Raw genomic sequence first — 21,602 nt, 5'->3', positions numbered from 1 at the left:
CTCTTCCAGTACACGCGCTTACAATTTGGCATGGCCTGAGCCCCAGCCATATTTAAGAGGGAGATGGACAACCTCTTCAGGAAAATGAGGCACATGGCGGTGTAGTTGGATGACATCCTGGTTAGTTGCAGCGAGCAATGGCGGCGACTCCCTGCAGAACCTGCACAACGTCCTCGCACGACTACAGGACGCCGGTCTCAAGCTCAACCTGGAAAAGTGAATTTTCGTGGCCCCCAGTATTGAGTACTTGGGCCATGTCATTTCCCAGGCGCCTAAGCCCCAGAGCAAGAAGGAGCTTCAGAGCTACCTCGGCTTCATCAACTTCTGCAGGAGTTTTGTGCCAAACCTGTCTGAGCCATCTACAGCCACTCCACCTTCTGCTTCGAGATGGTCAGCAATGGGTCTCGAAGAAGGAGCAGGATCGGGCCTTCCCGCGAATCAAGGAGCTAATCACCAAGGCTTCAGTACTAGTACACTTCGATCCTGCGAAGCCGGTCGTCCTGACTGTAGATGCGTCGCCGTACGACATAGGAGCTGTCCTGGCTCAGCAGGACAAGGATGGCAGAAAACGCCCTGTGTCGTTTGCTTCTCGTCGGCTTCATGCAGCAGAGCAATGCTACAGCCAGCTGGACAAGGAAGACCTCGCCCTCATGTTCATTGTCAAACACTTCCACCAGTATCTGTGGGGCTGGAAGTTCGAGGCGATCACAGACCACAAGCCGCAGTTTGGGCTGCTGGGGCCTGGCGAGGCAGTTCCTGTGCAGGCATCACCTCAAGTGGTACGCTGGGCCTTGAGGCTGGCAGCATACAGTTACCCGCTGGTTTACTGTCCAGGAAAGGGCCAGGGACTTGCTGATGCCCTGAGCCGCCTGCCCCTGAGTGAGGTGCCTGATGGCGTTCCAGAACCTGCTCAAGTGTTCATTCTGGAGCACACGTACCCGGATGTACTCTCCAGATCTGCGGTATCGCAAGCGACCAGCCGGGACCCAGTCCTGTCTCAGGTGGTCAAGGCGGCGTTCCTTGAGGAGGACTTAGTTCAGCAGGTCTATAGCCACAAGGCCGATGAGCTGAGCTGGCTGTAGGGCTGCCTACTGTGGGGTTCCAGGGTGGTGATCCCACAAAGTCTCTGGTCCAGGGTCTTGCAGTGGCTGCACGTGGGTCAGCCTGGCATGGAAAAGACCAAGATGGTGGCCCGGTCCCATGTTTGATGGCCTGGCCTGGACCAGGACATCGCTCACATGGTGCAGAGCTGTGAAATTTGCCAGGAGCATCAGTGGGCCTCACATCATGTGGAAATCACCCCATGGCCGTTCCCACTGAGACTCTGGTCCCGCCTGCATGTGAATTTTGGAGGGCTCTTCAAGGGTCATTACTTCCTGGTGGTGGTGGACACCTTTTCGAAGTGGGCGGAGGTTCTACCTGTCACAACTCTGTCCGTAGGTGCGACCATTGCAGCGCTGTGACAAGTCTTCACCGCCCAGGAGTTGCCGGACGTCACCGTGTCCGACAATGGTCCTGCTTTTGCCAGCACAAAGTACTGGACTGGCTGAAGAAGAATCGAATCTGCCGGATGATGGTTCCACCGTACTACCCTGCTTCAAATGGTGCAGCCGAGGGGGTGGTGCAAACCATCAAGGACAAGCTCAAGAAGAGCCAGACTGGGGATTTCCAGACGCAGTTTGCCCAGATACTGTTTCAGTACCGGACCACGCCCCACGATGTCACTGGCCGTGTCCCCTGTGAGCTCCTGCTGGGTCGGATGGTCAAGACACCCTTGGATGTCTTGCATCTGGACCTCAGATCCACAGGGCTCCTGAAGCAGCTGAAGCAGAAGCTGGCTGCTGACCGAGGGTGCCTTTCTGGGCCTTTGCGGCAGTCAGGAGCCTCAGTTTTCGCCAGAAACTTTCGTACTGGCCCACCCTGGTCCGCTAGACAGCTGGTGTCTCCTGCCAATGCGAAATGGCTGCTCGTCTGCATGCCAGACGGGGCCACGTGGCACAGACACGCCGACCATGTCAGGCCTCGCCTCGGGACCTGGCCAGCACCCTTGACAGCCACTTCAGAGTTCCAGCCCGCAGGAGGACTAGCGGCAACACCAATCGCTTCCAGCAGAGCACCGCCCACCTCAGAGGCAGCAAGCGTTGCCAGTGGTGCAGCGCCTGTTGGGCCGGTGTCAAGTCCGGCACCACTCACAAGGCCACCTACTGCAGACCCTCCAGATGGAGCGAGGCTGTCTCAGGCAGGACCCGGCGTGGCCACATCCAGCCCGTCAACACCTGTGCCCAGGCGGAGTACTTGACGGCGGAGGCCACCGGATTGTTACTCGCCTGAGTAGCAGGCACCGCCGACCCGGCTAGGATGGAGGCAGAGCCTTGCACTTTGAACTTGGACGCCTTTTTGTTGTCAACAAACAAACTGGGAGTAAGGGGGTGTAACAAGCATATGACGACCCCTCAGGCATAATATTCATTGGCCCGCCAGGCTTGGTAGGCAACATTGGTCACCGCACCCAATAAACAGCGACGAGCACAGCTGCTTGGCGGTCAGGCATCGTACATCACGACCGCGCTGCAGAGCGTCTATCTAACAGAGGGCCTCAAGCCCTCCCTTGTTCATGAACCCAGGCGGATCGTAACAATTGTAAAAACAACAACAACAAATTTAACTTGAAAGAGCGTAGATTAGGGCACGTTGGTATTCCATAACTGAGGTTTTTTAGCGCACGAAAAGGGACGAAAGAGTCCCTTTTCGTGCGCTGTGTCCGCGCACGATAGTGCAGTGTCCACGTCTTGCGACTCTCTTTCGTCCCTTTTCGTTGGCTAAAAAACCTCAGTTAACAAATTTTACACTCCCTATTTGTGAATAGCAGAAACTTGGAGGTTGACAAAGAAGCGCTAGAACAAGTTAAGGACCATGTAAAGAGCGATAGAACGAAAAATTTTAGGCTTAACGCTAAGAGACAGGAAGAGAGCGGGGTAGATCAGAGAGCAAACGAGGATTGCCAAAGTTCTAATTGAAATTATGAAAAAAAATTAGACCTGCACAGGCTTTGTAATGCATAGGGCAGATAACTGATGTGGCAACTGAGCTACAGAATGGCTGCCAAAGGAAGGGAAAAGCAGTCAAGGATGGCAGAAAACTAGGTGGCGTGATGACATAAGGAAGTTTGCAGGCGCAAGTTGGAATTGGCACAGGACAGGGGTAGTTGGAGATTGCAGGGGATCGCCTGCGTCATGCAGTGGACATAAATAAGTAGGATGATGATGATGATGATGATGAAGATTAGTGAATCATTACTAAAATATACTGTGAATCAAAGCACAAAGCAATTTATGGTTCAGAATGTGTTGGGACTGCCGAGGCGCCGTCGATTGGAAATTCTTATGGCGGGTCGGGAACGTGAGCCTTATCACAATGTTCCACTGATATTCATAGTTGATAGGTCAAGTTAGATTCGACATGTCTGTGAACAAGCATGGCCAAATGCTTAAAAGGAAAGCTCTGACAATGATCAAGAGGCGGATCACTACAGGTCATGACAGAAGGCATGTGCCCCATTGAGGCTAAGGAGGTCAATCGTGTACAGCGCTTGGCCAAAAATTGCAGATAGTCTGACCATAATAGATTTTTGTGCAATAACCTGCAATAACTAGGGCACTAGTGCCTGCGGGAGCTGTAAGCAGGGCGGTTCAGCTGGTAGGGGAATGATGGTTAGTACATGAATTTGCCTAAACATCAATCTTCTGGCTTCAAATGACTGTGACTGCGAATTGGTAATTTTCAACAAAGCATGACATTATAAATAATTAAAAAGACATTAATAAAGTTGTCTCATGACAGGATTTGAACATGCTTTGAGGCCTCTAGCACAAAAGCCTGGTGTATTGACACGTATACTTATTTGTCTTTATCGGGTGACATGTTTCACCGCCTAACAAATGTTATCGTACAGCGCGGGAAGTGCCTGCATGTATCCGAAATTTCTGGAAAGTTATTGATGCTTCTATTTGCTTATGTTATCTTATGTTATCTGATTTCATCACCTGACTCGAATGGTGTAGAACATTGTGGAAGGCATGCGGCTCCCAAAGATTAGTCTGCAACATTCGTCGACTGCTGTATAAAAGCTGATGCGCTTGACCCGCTGATCAGATTTTCGACGATCGCCAACTGTGTTCGCCGCTATCGTTGTGCTATAAGTGTAGCCTGTCTTGTGGGCACAGGTTCGCCCAATAAAAGTTAGTTTTGTCGTTCACAGTATTGCTACTGTGTTCTTCAACGTCACCACCACGTGATATCTGGTGGAGGTGCTTTACGTTCATGTACTGGACGCCCTCGACAAGCCGTAATTCAAGTCCGGACCGCAAAGACAACAGCAACATCGTCCCGGAACATCGAGCAAGCCGCCGGCTACAGCAGCTTCCCCCGGAGCACGGAATTCTACCAGAGACGACCAAGAAGATCGTCCGGGAAGATCGTCCAGAGACGACCAAGAAGACAGCCCCAATGGCAGCCTCAGTGGCCCCAATAGTTTTGCAGCAGCCCAGGGAGCCACCGACGTTCCGCGGTTTCATGCTTGAGGACCCGGAGAGCTGGCTCGAGACGTATGAGAGGGTCTCAACGTTTAACAGTTGGGACAGCGACAACAAGCTGTGACATGTCTATTTCGCGCTGAAAGACGCCGCCAGGACCTGGTTCGAGAACCGAGAAGCCACCTTAACGACGTGGGACCTGTTCCGAAGCGGCTTCTTGCAAACATTTATAAGCGTCGTGCGAAAAGAGCAAGCCCAAGCTCTACTAGAAGCCAGAGCGCAGCTGCCAAATGAGACGATCGCGATCTTCACGGAGGAGATGGCCCGTCTTTTCCGGCACGCCGACCTGGAAATGTCGCAGGAGAAAAAAGTCCGCTTCCTCATGCGGGGCGTCAAGCAAGAACTTTTCGCCGGACTTATTCGTAACCCACCAAAGACTGTAGCTGAGTTTTCTGCAGAGGCATCGACGATCTAGAAAACTCTGGAGATGCACACCCGGCAATATAACTGCCAGGGGCTCACTTCGTAGTACGCCATCCAAGGACTGAATTCTGGCGACCTTCAAGAGACCATCAGGGCCATTGTGCGTGAAGAACTGCGCAAGGTCCTGCCTCCGTCGCAGCCTCAAGAGGCCTCGATCGCTGAAATCGTGAAAGATGAGGTTCAGCGATCACTTGGGGTTCCTGAGGTGAACCTCAATTACCATAGCCCCAGCCAGGAGCGATGACCTACGCCGCCGTCGCTTTGCCGTCAAGGCCCCCCTCTGCGACTGCACCAGGGCCCTGTAACACCGCAATTCCGTCGTCCGCCGCTGCCAGCACACCCACCCGTCGCCCAGCGCACCTACGTGAGGAAGACGGACATTTGGCGAGCCCCCGACCACCGCCCGCTCTGCTATCAATGCGGAGAAGCCGGCCATGTTTACCGTCGATGCTCATACCGCGACTTGGGACTGCGATGGTTCGCTATCAACGCTCCCCGCCCGCAGCAAGGTGGACGCACTCGCGATATTGCCAACCTCGCCGCTACTCAGTGGAGCTCTCGACAACCATCGCGTTCGCCATCACCAGGCCGCTACCTGTCGCCACAGCACCGATCGTACACTGGCCCAGCCTGGGGCCGGTCAGCGAGCCCATATCCGGAAAACTAAAAGCAGCAACTGATGGAGGTGCGGTTACTGTTCGTCGAACTGATGAAGATCCTCTGCCACCGACGAAGACGCCGAAGAAACTACCTCGACGACATAACGACCCGCCGCCATTCCGACAAAGTCTGTAAACAAAGAACAGCCGACGAAAGACGACCTGACGACGTCACATACCAGCCACAGGTCAACGCGACGCAGCCATGATCCGATGCCAAGACCGAACTGTAATGCAAGACAAAAAACCACCGACCTCGACATGCTTCTCGACGGCCAAGCAATTACCGCCTTAGTGGACACAGGGGCTGATTACTCCGTCATGAGTGGACACATCGCCGCCCAGTTGAAGAAAGTAAAAACTGCATGGGAAGGCCCTCAAATTCGGACCGCTGGAGGACACCTCATCACGCCGACTGGAATCTGCACGGCAAGAATTCCCGTTCATGACCAGACTTACCCTGCCCCGTTCATTATCCTCCAACAGTGTTCACGAGACGTCATTCTCGGCATGGACTTCCTGAACCAATACGGTGCAATCATCGACCTGAAGTCGAAGTCGATAACGCTGTCGGGAGATGGAGCGATACCGCCGGAGAGCTCTCGTAGTCACCATGCCTTAAGCGTGCTCGAAAGTCAAGTCAGCATCCCGCTTCGCTCCAGCATTGTCATTTCCGTTGGCACCAAAACACCTGCCGACGTAGAAGGCGTCATCGAGGGTGACCAACGTCTACTGCTCGACCGTGAAATTTGCATTGCAAGAGGAATTGCTCTACTTCACGGAGGGCAAGTGGAAGTTATGCTAACCAACTTCAGCCAAGAGTTCAAGCACATCAACAATGGCACGACAATCGCATATATAGAGGAAATTGTGGAAACCAGCAATGGCTTTGTCCTCTCGGATTCAGCCGCATCTACCTCGATGATCATAGTCCCCGAACCAGACTTCAACATGAATCCAAGTCTCCCCATGATTAAGCAAGAACAGCTCCGAAGTCTGCTCCGACAATACAAAGGTCTCTACGTCATCAAGGATTCGACAGACACCAGTCGCAAAGCATTGCATAATCACCGAGGAGTGCGCTAGACCACTCTGCCAGAGCCCTTACCGAGTTTCGCGGCAAGAACGTGAAGCTATAAGAGAACAAGTCGTCGAAATGCTGCTCGACGACATCATCCAGCCGTTGAAAAGTCCGTGGGCATCCCCTGTTGTCTTGGTGAAGAAAAGGGACGGAACCTTACATTTCTGCGTCGATTATCGTCGACTGAACAAGATCACAAAGAAGGATGTATACTTCCTACCATGGATAGACGACGCATTAGATCGGCTCTGCAAAGCAAAATACATATCTTCGATGGATCTCAAGTCTGGCTACAGGCAAATAGAAGTCGACGAAAGAGATCGCGAAAAGACCACCTTCATCATGCCAGACGTCCTCTACGAGTTCAAGGTCATGCCATTTGGACTGTGCTCGGCGCCTGCAACGTTCCAGCGCGTTATGGACACGATGTTAGCAGGATTGAAGTGACAGACCTGTCTTGTTTACTTGGGTGATGTCGTCGTCTTCGCCGGAAATTTCGATGGTCACCTTAGGCAGCTTGCGACAGTACTAGAGGCCATCAAGTCATCAGGGGTCACTCTGAAGCCAGAAAAGTGCCGCTTCGCTTACGAAGAACTTCGGTTCCTAGGCCATGTCATCAGCAAGTCTGGAGTCTGCCCCGAACCGCAGAAGACAGCTGCCATCGAAAAGTTCCCGCAGCCCATCGACAAGAAGGCAGTGCGTAGATTCCTTGGTATGTGTGCCTACTATAGGCGCTTTGTCAAGGACTTTTCACGCATCGCTGAGCCGCTGGCATAGCTAACTAAATGTGACGTCGAGCTCAAGTGGGAAACGCCGCAGGCCGACGCATTTCAAGAACTCAAACGACGCATGCAGTCACCGCCAGTACTTGCGCACTTCGACGAGGACGCCGATACTGAAATCCACACTGACGCCAATAGCCTAGGCCTTGGTGCCGTCCTAGTCCAGAGGAAAGAAGGGCTTGAACGGGTGATATATTATGCTAGCCGGTCGCTGTCCAAAGCGGAAGGCAATTATTCTACGACTGAAAAGGAATGCCTCGCCATCATTTCGGCTACAGCAAAATTCCGCCCTTACCTATGTGGCAGGCCATTCAAAGTCGTCAGCGATCATCACGCCTTGTGTTGGCTAGGGAACTTAAAGGATCCTTCAGGACGGCTGGTGAGGTGGAGCCTAAGACTGCAAGAATACGACATCACTGTAACCTACAAGTCCGGACGAAAACACTCTGATGCCGATTGCCTATCACGCGCCCCCATTGACTCGCTGCCGCAAGATGACGAAGATGACGATGCCTTCCTTGGTATTTTAAGCGCGGAAGACTTCGCTGAACAGCAACGAGCACACCCGGAGCTAAAAGGCCTCGTCGAGTATTTGGAAGGGAACACCGTCGTTGTCCCTAGGGCATTTAAGCGTGGCTTGTCTTTGTTCACGCTACAAAACAACCTGCTCGTGAAGAAGAACTTCTCACCAGTCCGTGCCAGCTACCTTCTTGTTGTACCGTCAGCGCTCCGTCAGGAAGTACTGCGCGTCCTACACGACGATCCAACCGCTGGGCACCTCGGATTCTCCCGGACGTTGTCGAGGATACAGAAAAGGTATTACTAGCTGCGTCTGACCGTTACATCAAGACATGCCGAGACTGTCAGCGACGCATGACATCACCGACAAGGCCAGCAGGATTACTACAGCCGATCGAACTTCCTCGCCGACCATTCCAGCAGTTCGGGATGGATTTGTTGGGGCCATTTCCGACGTCAACATCTGGGAATAAGTGGATCGTCGTAGCGACGGACTATCTCACCCGCTTCGCTTGAAACTAAAGCTCTACCAAAAGGCAGCGCAGCCGAAGTGGCGAAATTTTTCGTTGAGAACATCCTGCTGCGACATGGTGCTCCAGAAGTCCTCATCACCGACAGAGGAACGGCTTTTACAGCAGAGCTCACCCAAGCCATTCTGCAATATAGCCAGACAAGCCACAGGAGGACAACTGCCTACCACCCGCAGACGAATGGTCTCACGGAGCGCCTGAACAAGACCCTCGCCGACATGCTAGCAATGTACGTCGACGTCGAGCATAAGACGAGGGAAGCGGTCCTGCCGTATGTAACTTTCGCTTACAACACGGCAGTGCAAGAAACAATGCAGATCACGCAGTTGAAGTTGGTTTACGGCAGGAACCTGACGATGGCGCTCGACGCCATGCTGCCGCACGTCACTGACGAAGAGAATGTTGATGTCGCTACCTATACGCCGACCCCAATACGCCGACGAGGACTCAGTGAGAAACTACTGCGGCGCTATTTCGGACCCTACAAGGTCATCCGACATATTGGCGCACTGGACTATGAGGTCGTGCCAGATGGCATTTCGCATTCACAGCGGCGCCGTGCATGATCTGAAGTGGTCCACGTAGTGCGGCTTAAACCCTTTTACAGACGCTGACGAACTTTCCTTATTTTGTTGTTTTTGCTACGAGTGCTCTTATTTATTATTTTCGTTTGTTTGCAGCATCGGGTCGATGCTATTTAAGAGGGGGAGATTGACGTGTATACTTATTTGTCTTTATCGGGTGACATGTTTCACCGCCTAACAAAGGTTATCATACAGCGCGGGACGCGCCTGCTTGTATCCGAAGTTTCTGGAAAGTTATCGATGCTTCTATTCGCTGTCTGTTGTCGCCGAACCTTATGTTATCTGATTTCATCGACTGACGCGAATGGTGTAGAACTTTGTGGAAGGCACGCGGGGGACAACAATTAGTCTGGAACATTCGACAACTGCTGTATAAAAGCCGACGCGCTTGACCCGCTGATCAGATTTTCGCCGATCGCCTACTGTGTTTGCCGCTATCGTTGTGCTATAAGTGCAGCCTGTTTTGTGGGCACAGGTTCACCCAATAAAAGTTAGTTTTGTCGTTCACAGTATTGCTACTGTGTTCTTCAACGTCACCACCACGTGACAATATAAACCATTATGCCATGGACACATGTGTCAATATCGATGGACATATGTGGGCAAGCCCCAGTGCATTGATACACTTGGTGTGTTTCGATTTGGTCACGTCGAGAGGCAGAATTGCAATTATTAGTGATTAAGTGTGCTTGCGGAGCCTTATTGCCTTCTGCATTTAGAAAAGTAGTATAAAATGCTTTGAAACTCAGGCTAATGAAGGCAGCTAGAGTGCAATAAACAAATCCACAAGCATGAAGATGAGACAAATCCATGTACATACCATACCCACTGTGGCTGAACGATCACAGCACCAGAGTACCCTTGAGCAATAATTGCAACGAAGTCTAGGAGCTGACAAGCTTTTTCAGTAGTACTTAACAGAGCGATGAATTGGTGACGGTTCATTGTTCTTGCACTATGTACGGCACTAACTAACGGGGACAAGATAACATTAACACTAACAGGGAACGTAGACACAAAGTTGTTGAGTATTACTCAATTCATTTGTTGTGCTGGCCACACCCTTACGCCTTGCAAAGTTTAGTTAATAAATAGCCTTTTGTTCATGTCAATGCTGCTACCTCTTCCTGGTGAGGACTACTCTGAACACCGCAGAAAATTGGAATCGCTTCAAATGCTTCAAATGGAAACAATGATTTGGGGGGGAGCCTTTCTCATTCGTGTTGTAGTTCTATCACAATAATGAAAGGAATAAACTTGATGAGCTTGAAGCTCAAAGAAAGAACAGGGACTACAGGATGAACAAGGACAAGTGCTAACTTGTAACTTGTGGGGTTCTCACCCATGCTTTTGGGACAAAGGAACGACAACACAGTAGTGCAGACAATGACAAGGGCATTTATTGCACCTTTCATAGACTAATGCCTGCTAGTCGAGTCGCTATCCACAAAACATGCCGATGGGCGAGCGACAAATCGTGGAAGTCCGACTCACCTGACCACATAGCGAGGGAACATATTCATCCCATGCTGGACACCAACACCTGGCCGTTCGCGCGTACGGTCATGTGAACGGTGGCGTGTTTGAACAATCCGGTTCGTCCATTACGGGGGTAGGCTTCGCGAGACAGTCTCGCAGAAGCATGAATCGACGCACACGCAGAACGTCCGTGCCGCTTACCAACCCCTAGCCAAAGAAGAAAAGCCTTCTCCTCTCCACGCCCAAGTAACCACGCTGTTAGGTGGCGTTAGCAGAGCCACACTCGTGCCATCTCTCGCAATGCGCTTCAACCATACCGACTGCCACGGGCACCAGGCCACGCGGCGAAGCCGGATTACAGGAGATGGGAGCTATGCAGGAAAACAACATATCAGGGGACACGTGAGAGTCGCGCATCCCTACATCCCCTCAACCTTAAATCCCTACATATTCTGGCGAAACATGTCATATGGTCTAATGTCAATGAGCACTTTGCGAACAAGTTGGTACATGCAACAGTGGCCGCGCGGAGGATATGTCCACACGCTGTCCATAGTATACGAGCCAACATTGTCATTGAGTACACCGCTGGGGTCCGCCTGTCACAGCAGCAGCTCTGCAGACACGACGGCACGATTCCAGGCCAGGACTCCAGAAATGGCAACACAGCAGTCAGTACGAGTAGGCGTCGCTCACGTCCTGCTGGCGAGAGCTGCCATAGCGGTTGGTGGCCGCCGGCTCTTTTCTCTGCCGCCGAGGGTTGTGAGATGGATACAGGCGGCCGCCGAAGTCGCTGCGCCGAACTGGCCACAGCATCACCATTGCCCGGGGTGGCTCGATCGTAGTCCGGGTCAGTAGGGCAGACGATGTGCAGGTGACAGCAAACGAGGGGCGACTCCAGTCACACTGTGTACACTCAACGCACTCACCAAACACTAAAGTAGCGCAAGGGAGAGGAATTCTGCATGCGCATCACCCATGTGGTACTATGTTCAACTCGGCTAGCAAAAGATCGGGCGGCTACTCAGATGCTAAGTTCACGTGAACGAAGCTCGCTTCCTTGAGTCGAACATGTAATTTCAATTCGTACAAGGCTAACTAGAATGAGGGAAGCAATTAAAGTGCAACACCTCAACACCAGAGTCCACGAGGTTGTGTCCCTCCACGTGCGACAGGCAGTTTCGTAAAGCCTTAGGCCTAAAGCGTCGCTATCCTGACAACAACTGGCATCCAAAAAACAACACCCAGAATGGGCGCAAAACAAGCAGCAGCAAGGATGTCTCCTTGCTGCTGCTCCAGCTCTGTTAGGTGGTCCTACCCCGCTCGGTGCACACAGCATCCGAGTTGACGGCGCTCACTGTTCCACACGGTGTCAGAGTGCCCGGTGCCAGGCCGCAATACCAGTCAGCCCATAGCAGCACCCGTGACCCGCGGCCACCCAGCTGCCAGAGCTGTGACTTCCTCCGAATCAAAGAAAGAGATAAAAAAGCTAGTTACATAAGAAATTCACACCACCCACAAGGCTTCTGTACTCGCTCATTTCAGGCTTGCCAATGCTCCGCGGGCGCTAAGCCTCGCTCTTCCAGGATGTAGACCACGTGGCTCTCATAGCGACGAATGTCATTAAAAAAATGCTGAAAAGTTCAAACCCACTACAGCCAGCGTAATCTCGTTCAAGAAAGCATGCCGCTGATACTAGCGATCAAAATCCACGCTAGCCCTACGCTTCGGTTCAAACAAAAGTCTTGAACGAAGCAAAACTGTTAAAGCTATCGTCCGATGCCCCAAGAGGTCCACGTTGGGCAGCCAGATGTGGGTGCCGATGAGCGTGCGACAAATCGTGGAAGTCCGACTCACCGCGACCGGATAACGAGCGAGTATGTTCGCTTCATGCTGGACACCAACGCCTAGTCGTTAGTGCGTATGGTCACGCGAACGGTGGCGCATTCGAACGATCGTGTTCGTCCATGGGTAGGCTTCACAAGACGGTCTCACAGAAGCATGTATCAGCGCACATGCAGAACATCCGCGCCGCTTTCCGACCCCGAGCTAGAGAGGAAGAGCCTTCTACTTTCTGCGCCCATGCAACCCCGCTGTTAGGTGGCGTCAGCAGAGCCACACTCACGCCATCTCTCGCAATGCGCTTTAACCATACCGAATGCCGTGGGCACCAGGCCACACGGCAAAGCTGGATTACAGGAGATGGGAGCCATGTGGGAAAACAACATATCAGGGGATGCGCGAGACTTGCACATCCCCACAAACTAAACTTTATTTTGACATGACAGGATTAAATACACGGTAAAAAAGAAAAAAAATAATGTGCACAAAAAAATTGTGGGATGGGGAATGAAACAGCGCACCCGACACTGCATTATGATGTGGCACGTGCAGGATTGAGATTCAGGAATGATCATTCCTTTTGAAGAAGGTGGATGAATGCCACCACGACATGCTAATCCTTTTGCTGCTTCTGCCATTTTCCATGTTCATCAGCACTTGGATATGTGCATGCTAGTGCACTTGTTGAATTTACATCCACACGTAGGCCACTACCACTAGTGAACTTCATGTGCTCATTTTTCATGTTTACATTGTTCGCATGCTCGAGCAAGCAAGTGTTCAGGCACTGACCAGTCTATCCAATATTTATACCAGATGTCACATTATAACAGAATGTGATAGAGAACACCCCCTACACATGGACATACACTGATGGTGATGCTTAATTTTGCTTGCCTGCATGGTTTTTCCATGAATGTGCAATTACTTTAATTACAGAAGGTGCTTGCGAACAGACAAGAGTGCCATGCAAGCTTTTCTTTTTTTCTTGAAATAAAGAACACAAACTCTTGAGAGCCTCTATTTGACCCACCTTGGTCTTGTTCTGTGAGGTGGCTGTAGTCAGGTGTGTGCCCTTGTTGCCCTGGTGGTGGCGACCCCCTTGCAGCATCTGCAGGTAAGGGGAGGCGGCCAGGCTGCAGAAGTTGCAGCTCACCAACACCTGCTGTGCCGGAACGCTGGCTGCATGCTGGCGCACCCACTGGCAGTCAAACTGGCACCTACACCACAGGTGTCATACAACTTCAAATATGAAAGTGGCAATGGTGATACTGACCACTCGGCCAATAGTTAACCAATCGACTGTCACGACTAAATCCGTCCTCTATTTCAGCATGCATTGTCATACATTCAAGTGCATCTGGTGGAGCTTGTGTACATTTGAGAATTTTCCCCGACCACAGCGGCACCACTCTGATGGGGGCCAGAATGCAAGAGCACTCGTGTAACACTCCTTGTGTGCGCATCAGAGACCCCCAGCTGGTCAAAATTAATCCAAGTGCATGCAAATAAAAGCTTTCATGTCCTCATCTACCAATCTCTTCATACAGTGCAGTCCACTTAGTATAATGATACCACATATAACTATATATCGGTTATAACAATGAGTTGGCTTCAGAGTATCAAATTGTGCATTACGGCTATGAGAAAAAGACCCATATATAACGACAGGATTTTTTTTCGGGGCGGGGCCAACCCTAGGTAACCTTTCTGTCCAAATGAGGGGGGGGGTACACTTTTTAGTGTAAATGTGAATAATTCCCACCGTACGCCATAAAAACATGTAAACCCACAAAAGAGAAATGAAATAAGGTGTAGCTCACAGGTATACACCTGTGAGATAGACCTCTCCTTTGCTTGACAAACAAGGAACCACATCAAATGGATTCGCCCAAGAAAAAAGCGCAGGAAGAACACTGCCACGAACAAGTGAACAAGCGTAAATGTAAAATAAACGTTTCCCGTAGCGTTTTTTAAAAATTAGATCTGGAAGAAATACAGAGAACTATATATTTGCGGAACAATAACAGTTCTTTTCGATGTCTTGTTCACTACTCTAACAAGTGCCAAACCGACTTGTATTGTTATTTGGGAAGTTGCGTACAACCGCGTAGAGCGTAGGACGCTGCGGTTATAGACTTACTGCCCCCACCATGGAAAAATAGCAAAACATCTACATAAGCATAACAGAGAGGTGGCTACGTCAGGCGGTTAGACTGATAACTGTAGAAGCGTCATTGAAAATATACGGAATCCTTCTCCACTTCTGGAAGTGATTCCTCTACTTCCTTTTTAAATAAAAAGATGTTCATCCATAAATAGTTTCACAAGCAAAAGTTAAATTTGTTAATTTTCGTTTTTCCTCCCTGTTTGGCTATTAAGCTCTTTCCCTTAGTAGATGGCTTAATTTCTCAACTCCTTGCAACTCTTGTTTCCAGTTGCCAATTTTGCATGAAAAGTGCTGTACAATTAGGGAAAAACCAGACGAGGTAACGATTGACATTCATATTCCTTATGGATTTAACAGTTATTGCAGAGTTTGATCATGGACGCTGTTTCGCATCATCTTATGTTCCACTTCATCTAACCTATATCCCGAGTATATAGTTCCTAGGATATGACAGCGTCGCAGCGAGCCATCACTCGAGAAAATTATGAAGCAAAAGGAAAAGTTAAGCACAACTGGCATTGTCTCCGGCTGCAACTTGTTCCACGAGCGTACCGACCAGCTGGCTATGAACTGAATCCCTTTTCTGGTCGCTGGATCAGTCTAAACAAAGAAGGTTAAACTAACAAAGCAACACTGATGCATGTGATTGTTGCAATTGATGGTGACAACTGAACACACTCAAGCTAATCGCGCGGGCACTGAATCTATGAGAAAACCGGCCTTCACACCCTAGGAGATTCCGATAACTACCGCCATCCAAAAGGAGTGAAAAAGTCAACAAAATGTTGACCGCCGAACAGCTGTCAAGTCTCAAGAATGATTTAATTGGCAGTGCTTTAGGAATGTACGTGAGCCTTGAGGAGTGGTGGTGCGGGTAGGGGGGGGGGCTGGGTGCACTCTGGGAGCATGTCGCTACTGGCGATAAAATAGGTGGTGCTTTGATGGAGGTGTTTCTGAGTACAGATAGCGCTGCCTCGTTCTGTGAAGAATTTCCGACAGGATGATAGTTGTTGCGATAGATGGCAGCATAGTGTGACGGAGGCGACGAGATTGACAGTGGCCCGTCTTTCACACTGATCCTAACATCTACACAAAGTGCACTGTCGTTGACAAAGTGCATGTATGCAATTTGTCAACGACAGTGCACTTTGCCAATATTCACGCAGCCGCTGGACATGATCCACACCGTGGTTGTGAATCTGAAACTTCTGTGAAAGCAAGTGCAGATTTCTGACTATTTCAGCATGCCTGATGCTTGACACACTGTGTAGAGGCAAAAATAAACATTTAATTTTTTACAGCCGTCTTTCAACAACGTCAGTTCTTTATTGTAAGTGGCAAATTTGGTTTCAGAGCTACAAAGGTATGTTTGGCAGCTTTCTTTTTTTTTTTTTTTTTAGGGCAGTCCAGATAGAGTGATGATTGGTTATAATTATCAGATATTTCGTTTTTCTTGATATCGTTATAAGTGGAATGCACTGTACACTGCCCTTCATTCTATCTCTCCTTGTTCAGAACCAGTGAGTGCCAACATATAGGGTGTTCAGCTAGTGTTAGCTAAGATTTTCAATGAAAAAAAAATAAAGAGAAAATCAAGAAAAAAAGATTAGAAAAGCAGAATGTACGGTACCATTATAAGACCTACGGTGTCGACCAAACCTCTGTCTACCAAACACCCGAAGTCTTATAATTGTATTGTGCAGTGTTTTTGTAATCTCTTTCTTTTTCATTGAACTGCTTAGGGAACATTAGCTGGGACATACAGTATAATGGCATGCCTGGTGCAGTAGAGAGACTGATTAGACACAACTGCCACTCTGACAATTTGTGAGAAATGGTCAACAGCTTCCTGTGGCCAGCAAGCCCGCTTGTGGGGCACTGTGTGTGCCCATGTGGCGCCCACCTCTGGTACCACAGCTGCCACTGGTCCAGCAGGTGGCGGTAGTGGTCCACCCAGAGCTGTGCCCGGGGACTCGAGCTCAGGGGGCTCGGGTAGCTCTGCAGGGCGGCCACGCTCGCGGTCTGCACGTCCCCGGTGCGGTCCAGGTAGCGCTGCAGCAACTCCTCACTCATGCCTGCAAGCAATGAAGGAGGCTGCTGCAGAAAAACTCCTCCCTATCATCTCCACAGAGTCATCACCTGTGAGGAGGACGCCGTCCAAGTTCCCTTTCTCAACAAGAGCCTCTGCCAAGCCCTCAATGTACTCCAGCAGCTGCATGGATGACAGAAAGCATGACCTAGCGATACATAATGAGCAATGAATATTCATTTATTATAGGCCCTGCCACTTGATTCTATCATTACTGTAGTGGTTCACAAAGTTTTACTTGTTATGAAGACAATAATCTCACAGGTTACTGGGATCCGTTGGGTACATTTTGTTGGAACAGCAGGCATGTGCACATCATGCTGGGACTGCGACAGCACAATATCGCATTGGAGTTGTTTTCTTCGTATCACACTCTAGCTCTTCCAGCTCTGGGGTATGCTAGAACTTATGTGCACTGTGTATCGGCCGGGACCATGTGATTCTGGTATGGCAGTGAACTGGCATCTTCAATTACCTTTGGGTCAATTGTTGCATTGCTTACTCTTAGTGTTGCTTCACTTATTTGAATCGTGACCTATCTTTAAGCTTACTTTGCAAACAAACATGTTTCTTACCATTCATATTTATTCTGTGAATATCAGTGTTCTCAGCTAACACTGAACATTTTGGCATTCACACTGTGGATGACTGGGCAAATGCTGTTATTGTGCAGAAGCCTCTTATCAGCATCATGGATGCATGTGTTGCTGACCGTGGCCAATCTGGTTATGAAGTACAAATTGTTATGTAAAATGACACGAGGCGTGACCATTTACAGTGTATTTACATTGAGGTACACAGCAGCAACCAAGATGGTGGACAGCCTGCACACCAAACAGACCTGTCTTCTTCGTTGTCTGCTCTAGCTAGAATGTCTCTCTCGGATTGTGTCGACTTTGTAACATAACCCCCGGGGGTAATGTTATGAAAGCGGTCTTCTCGCGATCAATGTCATCTACAGCAATTTGCCAGTAGCCTGAGCGAAGGTCCAGAGATGAAAAGAAGGTGGCACCATGGAGGCAGTCGAGGGCATCGTCGATACGGCGAACAGGGTATACGTCGTTCTTGGCGATATTGTAGAGGTGCCGATAAAGCTAGGAGCCGTCTTTCTTGTATGCTAAGACGACGGGAGAGGCCCAAGGACTAGATTATGGTTCGATCATGTCCCTCACAAGCATTTTGGCCACTTCTTTGTGAATCACTTGGCGCTCTGATGCAGACGGTGGTAAGGCTGACAGTGAATGGGCAAAAGCCGCCAGTGTTGATGTGGTGGGTGACAAACGTAGTCTGGCCCAAGGGTCTATCACGGATATAAAAAATGTCCCTGTATGGAGGCCAAAACCTCACAGAGAGCATCGGTCTGGTCAAGCAAAAGGTCTGATCCAATCATTTTTAGAAAAATGGTCTCGTGAGAACCTGGTGACCGGGAAACTTCAGCTTCATCAGGAGCAGTTATGGCGACAATCTTCAGGTCACTGACTGTTACAGCGGTGAGCTGGGCAAGTGACATCTTGTGGTGCAAACACTTGAGGGATCAGACTAAAATCTATGAGCGGGAGGAACACACAGTTATCTGCTAGTGTGGTGACAGTATGTGGCACAGTAACATTACGCATCAGTCATAAATCAGTAATCGGAGTGATGATATAGTCGCCGTCAGGAACAGGAGCGGTTGATGACAAACAGATGTATGTGACCACGGCTTGGGGCGGTAGGAGAACAAAAGCGGCGTGGCTTAAGCGGCTGACGGGCATGTCACAGGCGTCTCATAGAAGAGGAAGATTGAGGCAGAGCGTATCAGAAGAACAATCAATTAAGGTCGAGTATGCCGAAAGTCAAGGCCAAATATAAGGACATGTAGGCAGCGAGCAAGGAAGGCAAAAAGAACAACAGTGTGACGACCGGCAATGCTGATACGGGCAGTGCACATCCCTATCACTTGAACAGCCCCACCACCACTGCAGCTTGGTGCTTCTTGGTAAGTGCTGAAACCTTTTTCCCTTTTCTTCCTTTTTTTTCACACACGTTTTAGGTGCTGTTCAAATTTGGCGAAAATATATTGTGTACCTAGGCACGTTCATGGCCGCACACATACGTGAGATTCCGGAACCACTATGTTAGGACCACTGAGAATTGGGGCACGACACCGCTGTAACCATGCGCTGCTCACAACTGCTATTGTTCCAGGACGCACTGTCATGGGGCATCCTTTCCTGGCTTCCTGGCTCTTTCCCTACGAGCTTCGTTGCTCCACCGCTGCTTGTGCCGTTCCTGCCGCAATCCCAGCCATGTTTGTATGCAACTGCTCCCTATGTCTGGCAACGCGGATTGGGAACGTATACCGGCAAAGCAAGCGCATCAAAGTATAATTTGGAGCCTCCCACCAGCATCATTGGGCACGACACCGCTGTAACCATGCGCTGCTCACAACTGCTATTGTTCCAGGTCAGTTACTTGAACCATGCCGCATGTGCCAAAACTAGCAATTGCTGTCTTATTGCGGTGTCGTGCCCATTGGAGCTGTCTAGCGTTAAAAAGCTGATATTGACTTGTTTGCAGTGTGTATCTTCTTCCCTCATTAACTTGCTTCTCCTGTTGTCAGGAGATGTTGAGTCGAACCCTGGCCCAATGAACAAGACAGAGTCTGCTGCTTTCGAATCTGCCCTGGAGGCAATTGAAAAATTGGAATCTGGGCTGAAGTCAGTTCTGCTTGAATTTAATGGCATCAAGGACAAACAAGCTGCTACTAACGATGAAATCAAAAAACTTTCAGTGAGAGTCACTGCACTTGAAGCTAGTGGAACCGTAACTGCTACCACTGAAGCGTTTCCCCCTCAGAATACCCTGCAAGATATTTCAAGCCAACTACAGTGAATAACAAACAGATGTGACGAGGCAGAAAACAGATTAAGACGATCAAACTTATTATCTTTCGGGATAGAGGATGACGAAAAAGAAGATTGGGCCACATCTGAAGAAAAGATTATGAAGTTTTGCGAAGAAAAACTCGAACTTCTCAGAACCAGTATGAAATACGAATGGGTTCATCGCCTAGGAAAATATTCTACTGAAAAAAAAAAGAAAAAAAAAAAACGGCCCATAATCGCAAAACTGTGTTCATTCAAGGACACGCAAAGTATCCTGTCCGCAGACGTAAACTTAGGGGGACAACATTTTCAATTGGTGAAGACTTCGCGCCATCAACAGGTGTGGCTAGAAGAAAGCTAGTAGCTTTTACCAGACCACTTAAAAAGCCTTGTAAGTTGGTGCTCAACAAGCTCTATAGAGACAAACAAGTATATGTCTACGACACCGCTAGCGACTCAGTAATACAATCTACCAGATAGCTAGACACAAGCCCAAGCTCTCAAAATAATCAGCTGCCTTTCTTGCCGCAAGCCGCTCTCTCACTCTCAGTGGCCTACACTAACATCCGAAGTTTGCTACCTAAACGCAATACACTTTGTGCATTTTTAGACGATAGCGACTCTAACATAATAGAACTAACTGAGACATGGTTGAATCCAGATATCGACGACAAGGAGATCCTGCCAACAAATAATCTTTACAAAATTTATAGAAACGACCGCATCGATAGGCGCAGTGGGGGTGTACTTATCGCCCTTAAAAAAACCCTTCATTCATATTTTATCGATTCAGGGTCATCTCTCGAGATTGTGTGGGCTGCTTTTTATGTGTCCTCCAGCGCTATACTTATTGGCGCCTGTTACCGGGCACCAGATTGCAACCATTCTTTTTTGAATGACTTGCGGGACAGTGTCACTAAGCGCTTCAGCTGTGTCCATCCAACCAGGTTTATCTTCTTGGTGATTTCAATTTTCCGCTTATCAGCTGGGAACATGTGTCATCTTCATGTCACGCGTCTCTGGAACTAATCAATCTAACATTAGATTTTAGCCTGTTCCAAATAGTGAAGGCCCCTACACGCACTTCCAATATCTTGGACTTGGTTTTCACAAACGCTCCTGATGCATCATCATCATCATCAGCAGCAGCAGCAGCAGCAGCAGCAGCCTGGTTACGTCCACTGCAGGACAAAGGCCTCTCCCATACTTCTCCAACAACCCCGGTCATGTACTAATAGTGGCCATGTCGCCCTTGCAAACTTCTTAATCTCATCCGCCCACCTAACTTTCTGCCGCCCCCTGCTATGCTTCCCTTCTCTTGGAATCCACTCCATAACCCTTAATTACCATCGGTCTCATTACATGTCCTCCTCATGCCCATTTATTTTTCTTGATTTCAACTAAGATGTCATTACCTCGCGTTTGTTCCCTCACCCAATCTGCTCTTTTTTTATCTCTTAATGTTACACCCATCACTCTTCTTTCCATAGCTCGTTGCATCATCCTCAATTTAAGTAGAACCCTTTTCGTAAGCCTCCAGGTTTCTTCCCCGTAGGTGAGTACTGGTAACACACAGCTATTATTCACTTTTCTCTTGAGGGATAATGGCAACCTGCTGTTCATGATCTGAGAATGCCTGCCAAACGCACCCCCAGCCCATTCTTATTCTTCTGATTATTTCCGCCTCATGATCCGGATCCGCGGTCACTACCTGCCCTAAGTAGATGTATTCCCTTACCACTTCCAGTGCCTCACTACCTATTGTAAATTGCTGTTCTCTGCTGAGACTGTTAAACATTACTTTAGTTTTCTGCAGATTAATTTTTAGACTCACTCTTCTGCTTTGCCTCTCCAGGTCAGTGAGCATGCACTGCAATTGGTCCCCTGAGTTACTAAGCAAGGCAATATCATCAGCGAATTGCAAGTTACTAAGGTATTCACCATTGCCTTATCCCCAATTCTTGCCAATCCAGGTCTCTGAATAC

The 21,602-nt window shown here is 49.3% G+C and overlaps 1 protein-coding gene across 14 annotated transcripts in view; it reads right to left on the bottom strand.

Moving 5' to 3' along the window:
* Nucleotides 1-21,602, bottom strand: part of mio (GATOR complex protein mio) — a 560,893-nt gene that overhangs the window by 130,361 nt on the left and 408,930 nt on the right. For all 14 annotated transcript variants that reach the window (XR_012826275.1, XM_075682897.1, XM_075682900.1 and 11 more), the window contains 3 exons: nucleotides 16,801-16,873; nucleotides 16,565-16,736; nucleotides 13,525-13,711 (listed from right to left, as the gene is read on the bottom strand). Coding sequence is in view for 13 of the 14 variants with exons in the window: in XM_075682897.1 (XP_075539012.1) it covers nucleotides 13,525-13,711; nucleotides 16,565-16,736; nucleotides 16,801-16,873 (432 nt within the window). In the remaining variant the exon portion in view is untranslated. The remainder of the gene's footprint in view (nucleotides 1-13,524; nucleotides 13,712-16,564; nucleotides 16,737-16,800; nucleotides 16,874-21,602) is intronic.

Source organism: Dermacentor variabilis, chromosome 2 (genome assembly GCF_050947875.1).
Source record: "Dermacentor variabilis isolate Ectoservices chromosome 2, ASM5094787v1, whole genome shotgun sequence".
Lineage (NCBI taxonomy): Eukaryota > Metazoa > Arthropoda > Arachnida > Ixodida > Ixodidae > Dermacentor > Dermacentor variabilis.
Note: the sequence above shows the minus strand (reverse complement) of the source record. Positions and strands in the feature narration are given on the sequence as shown.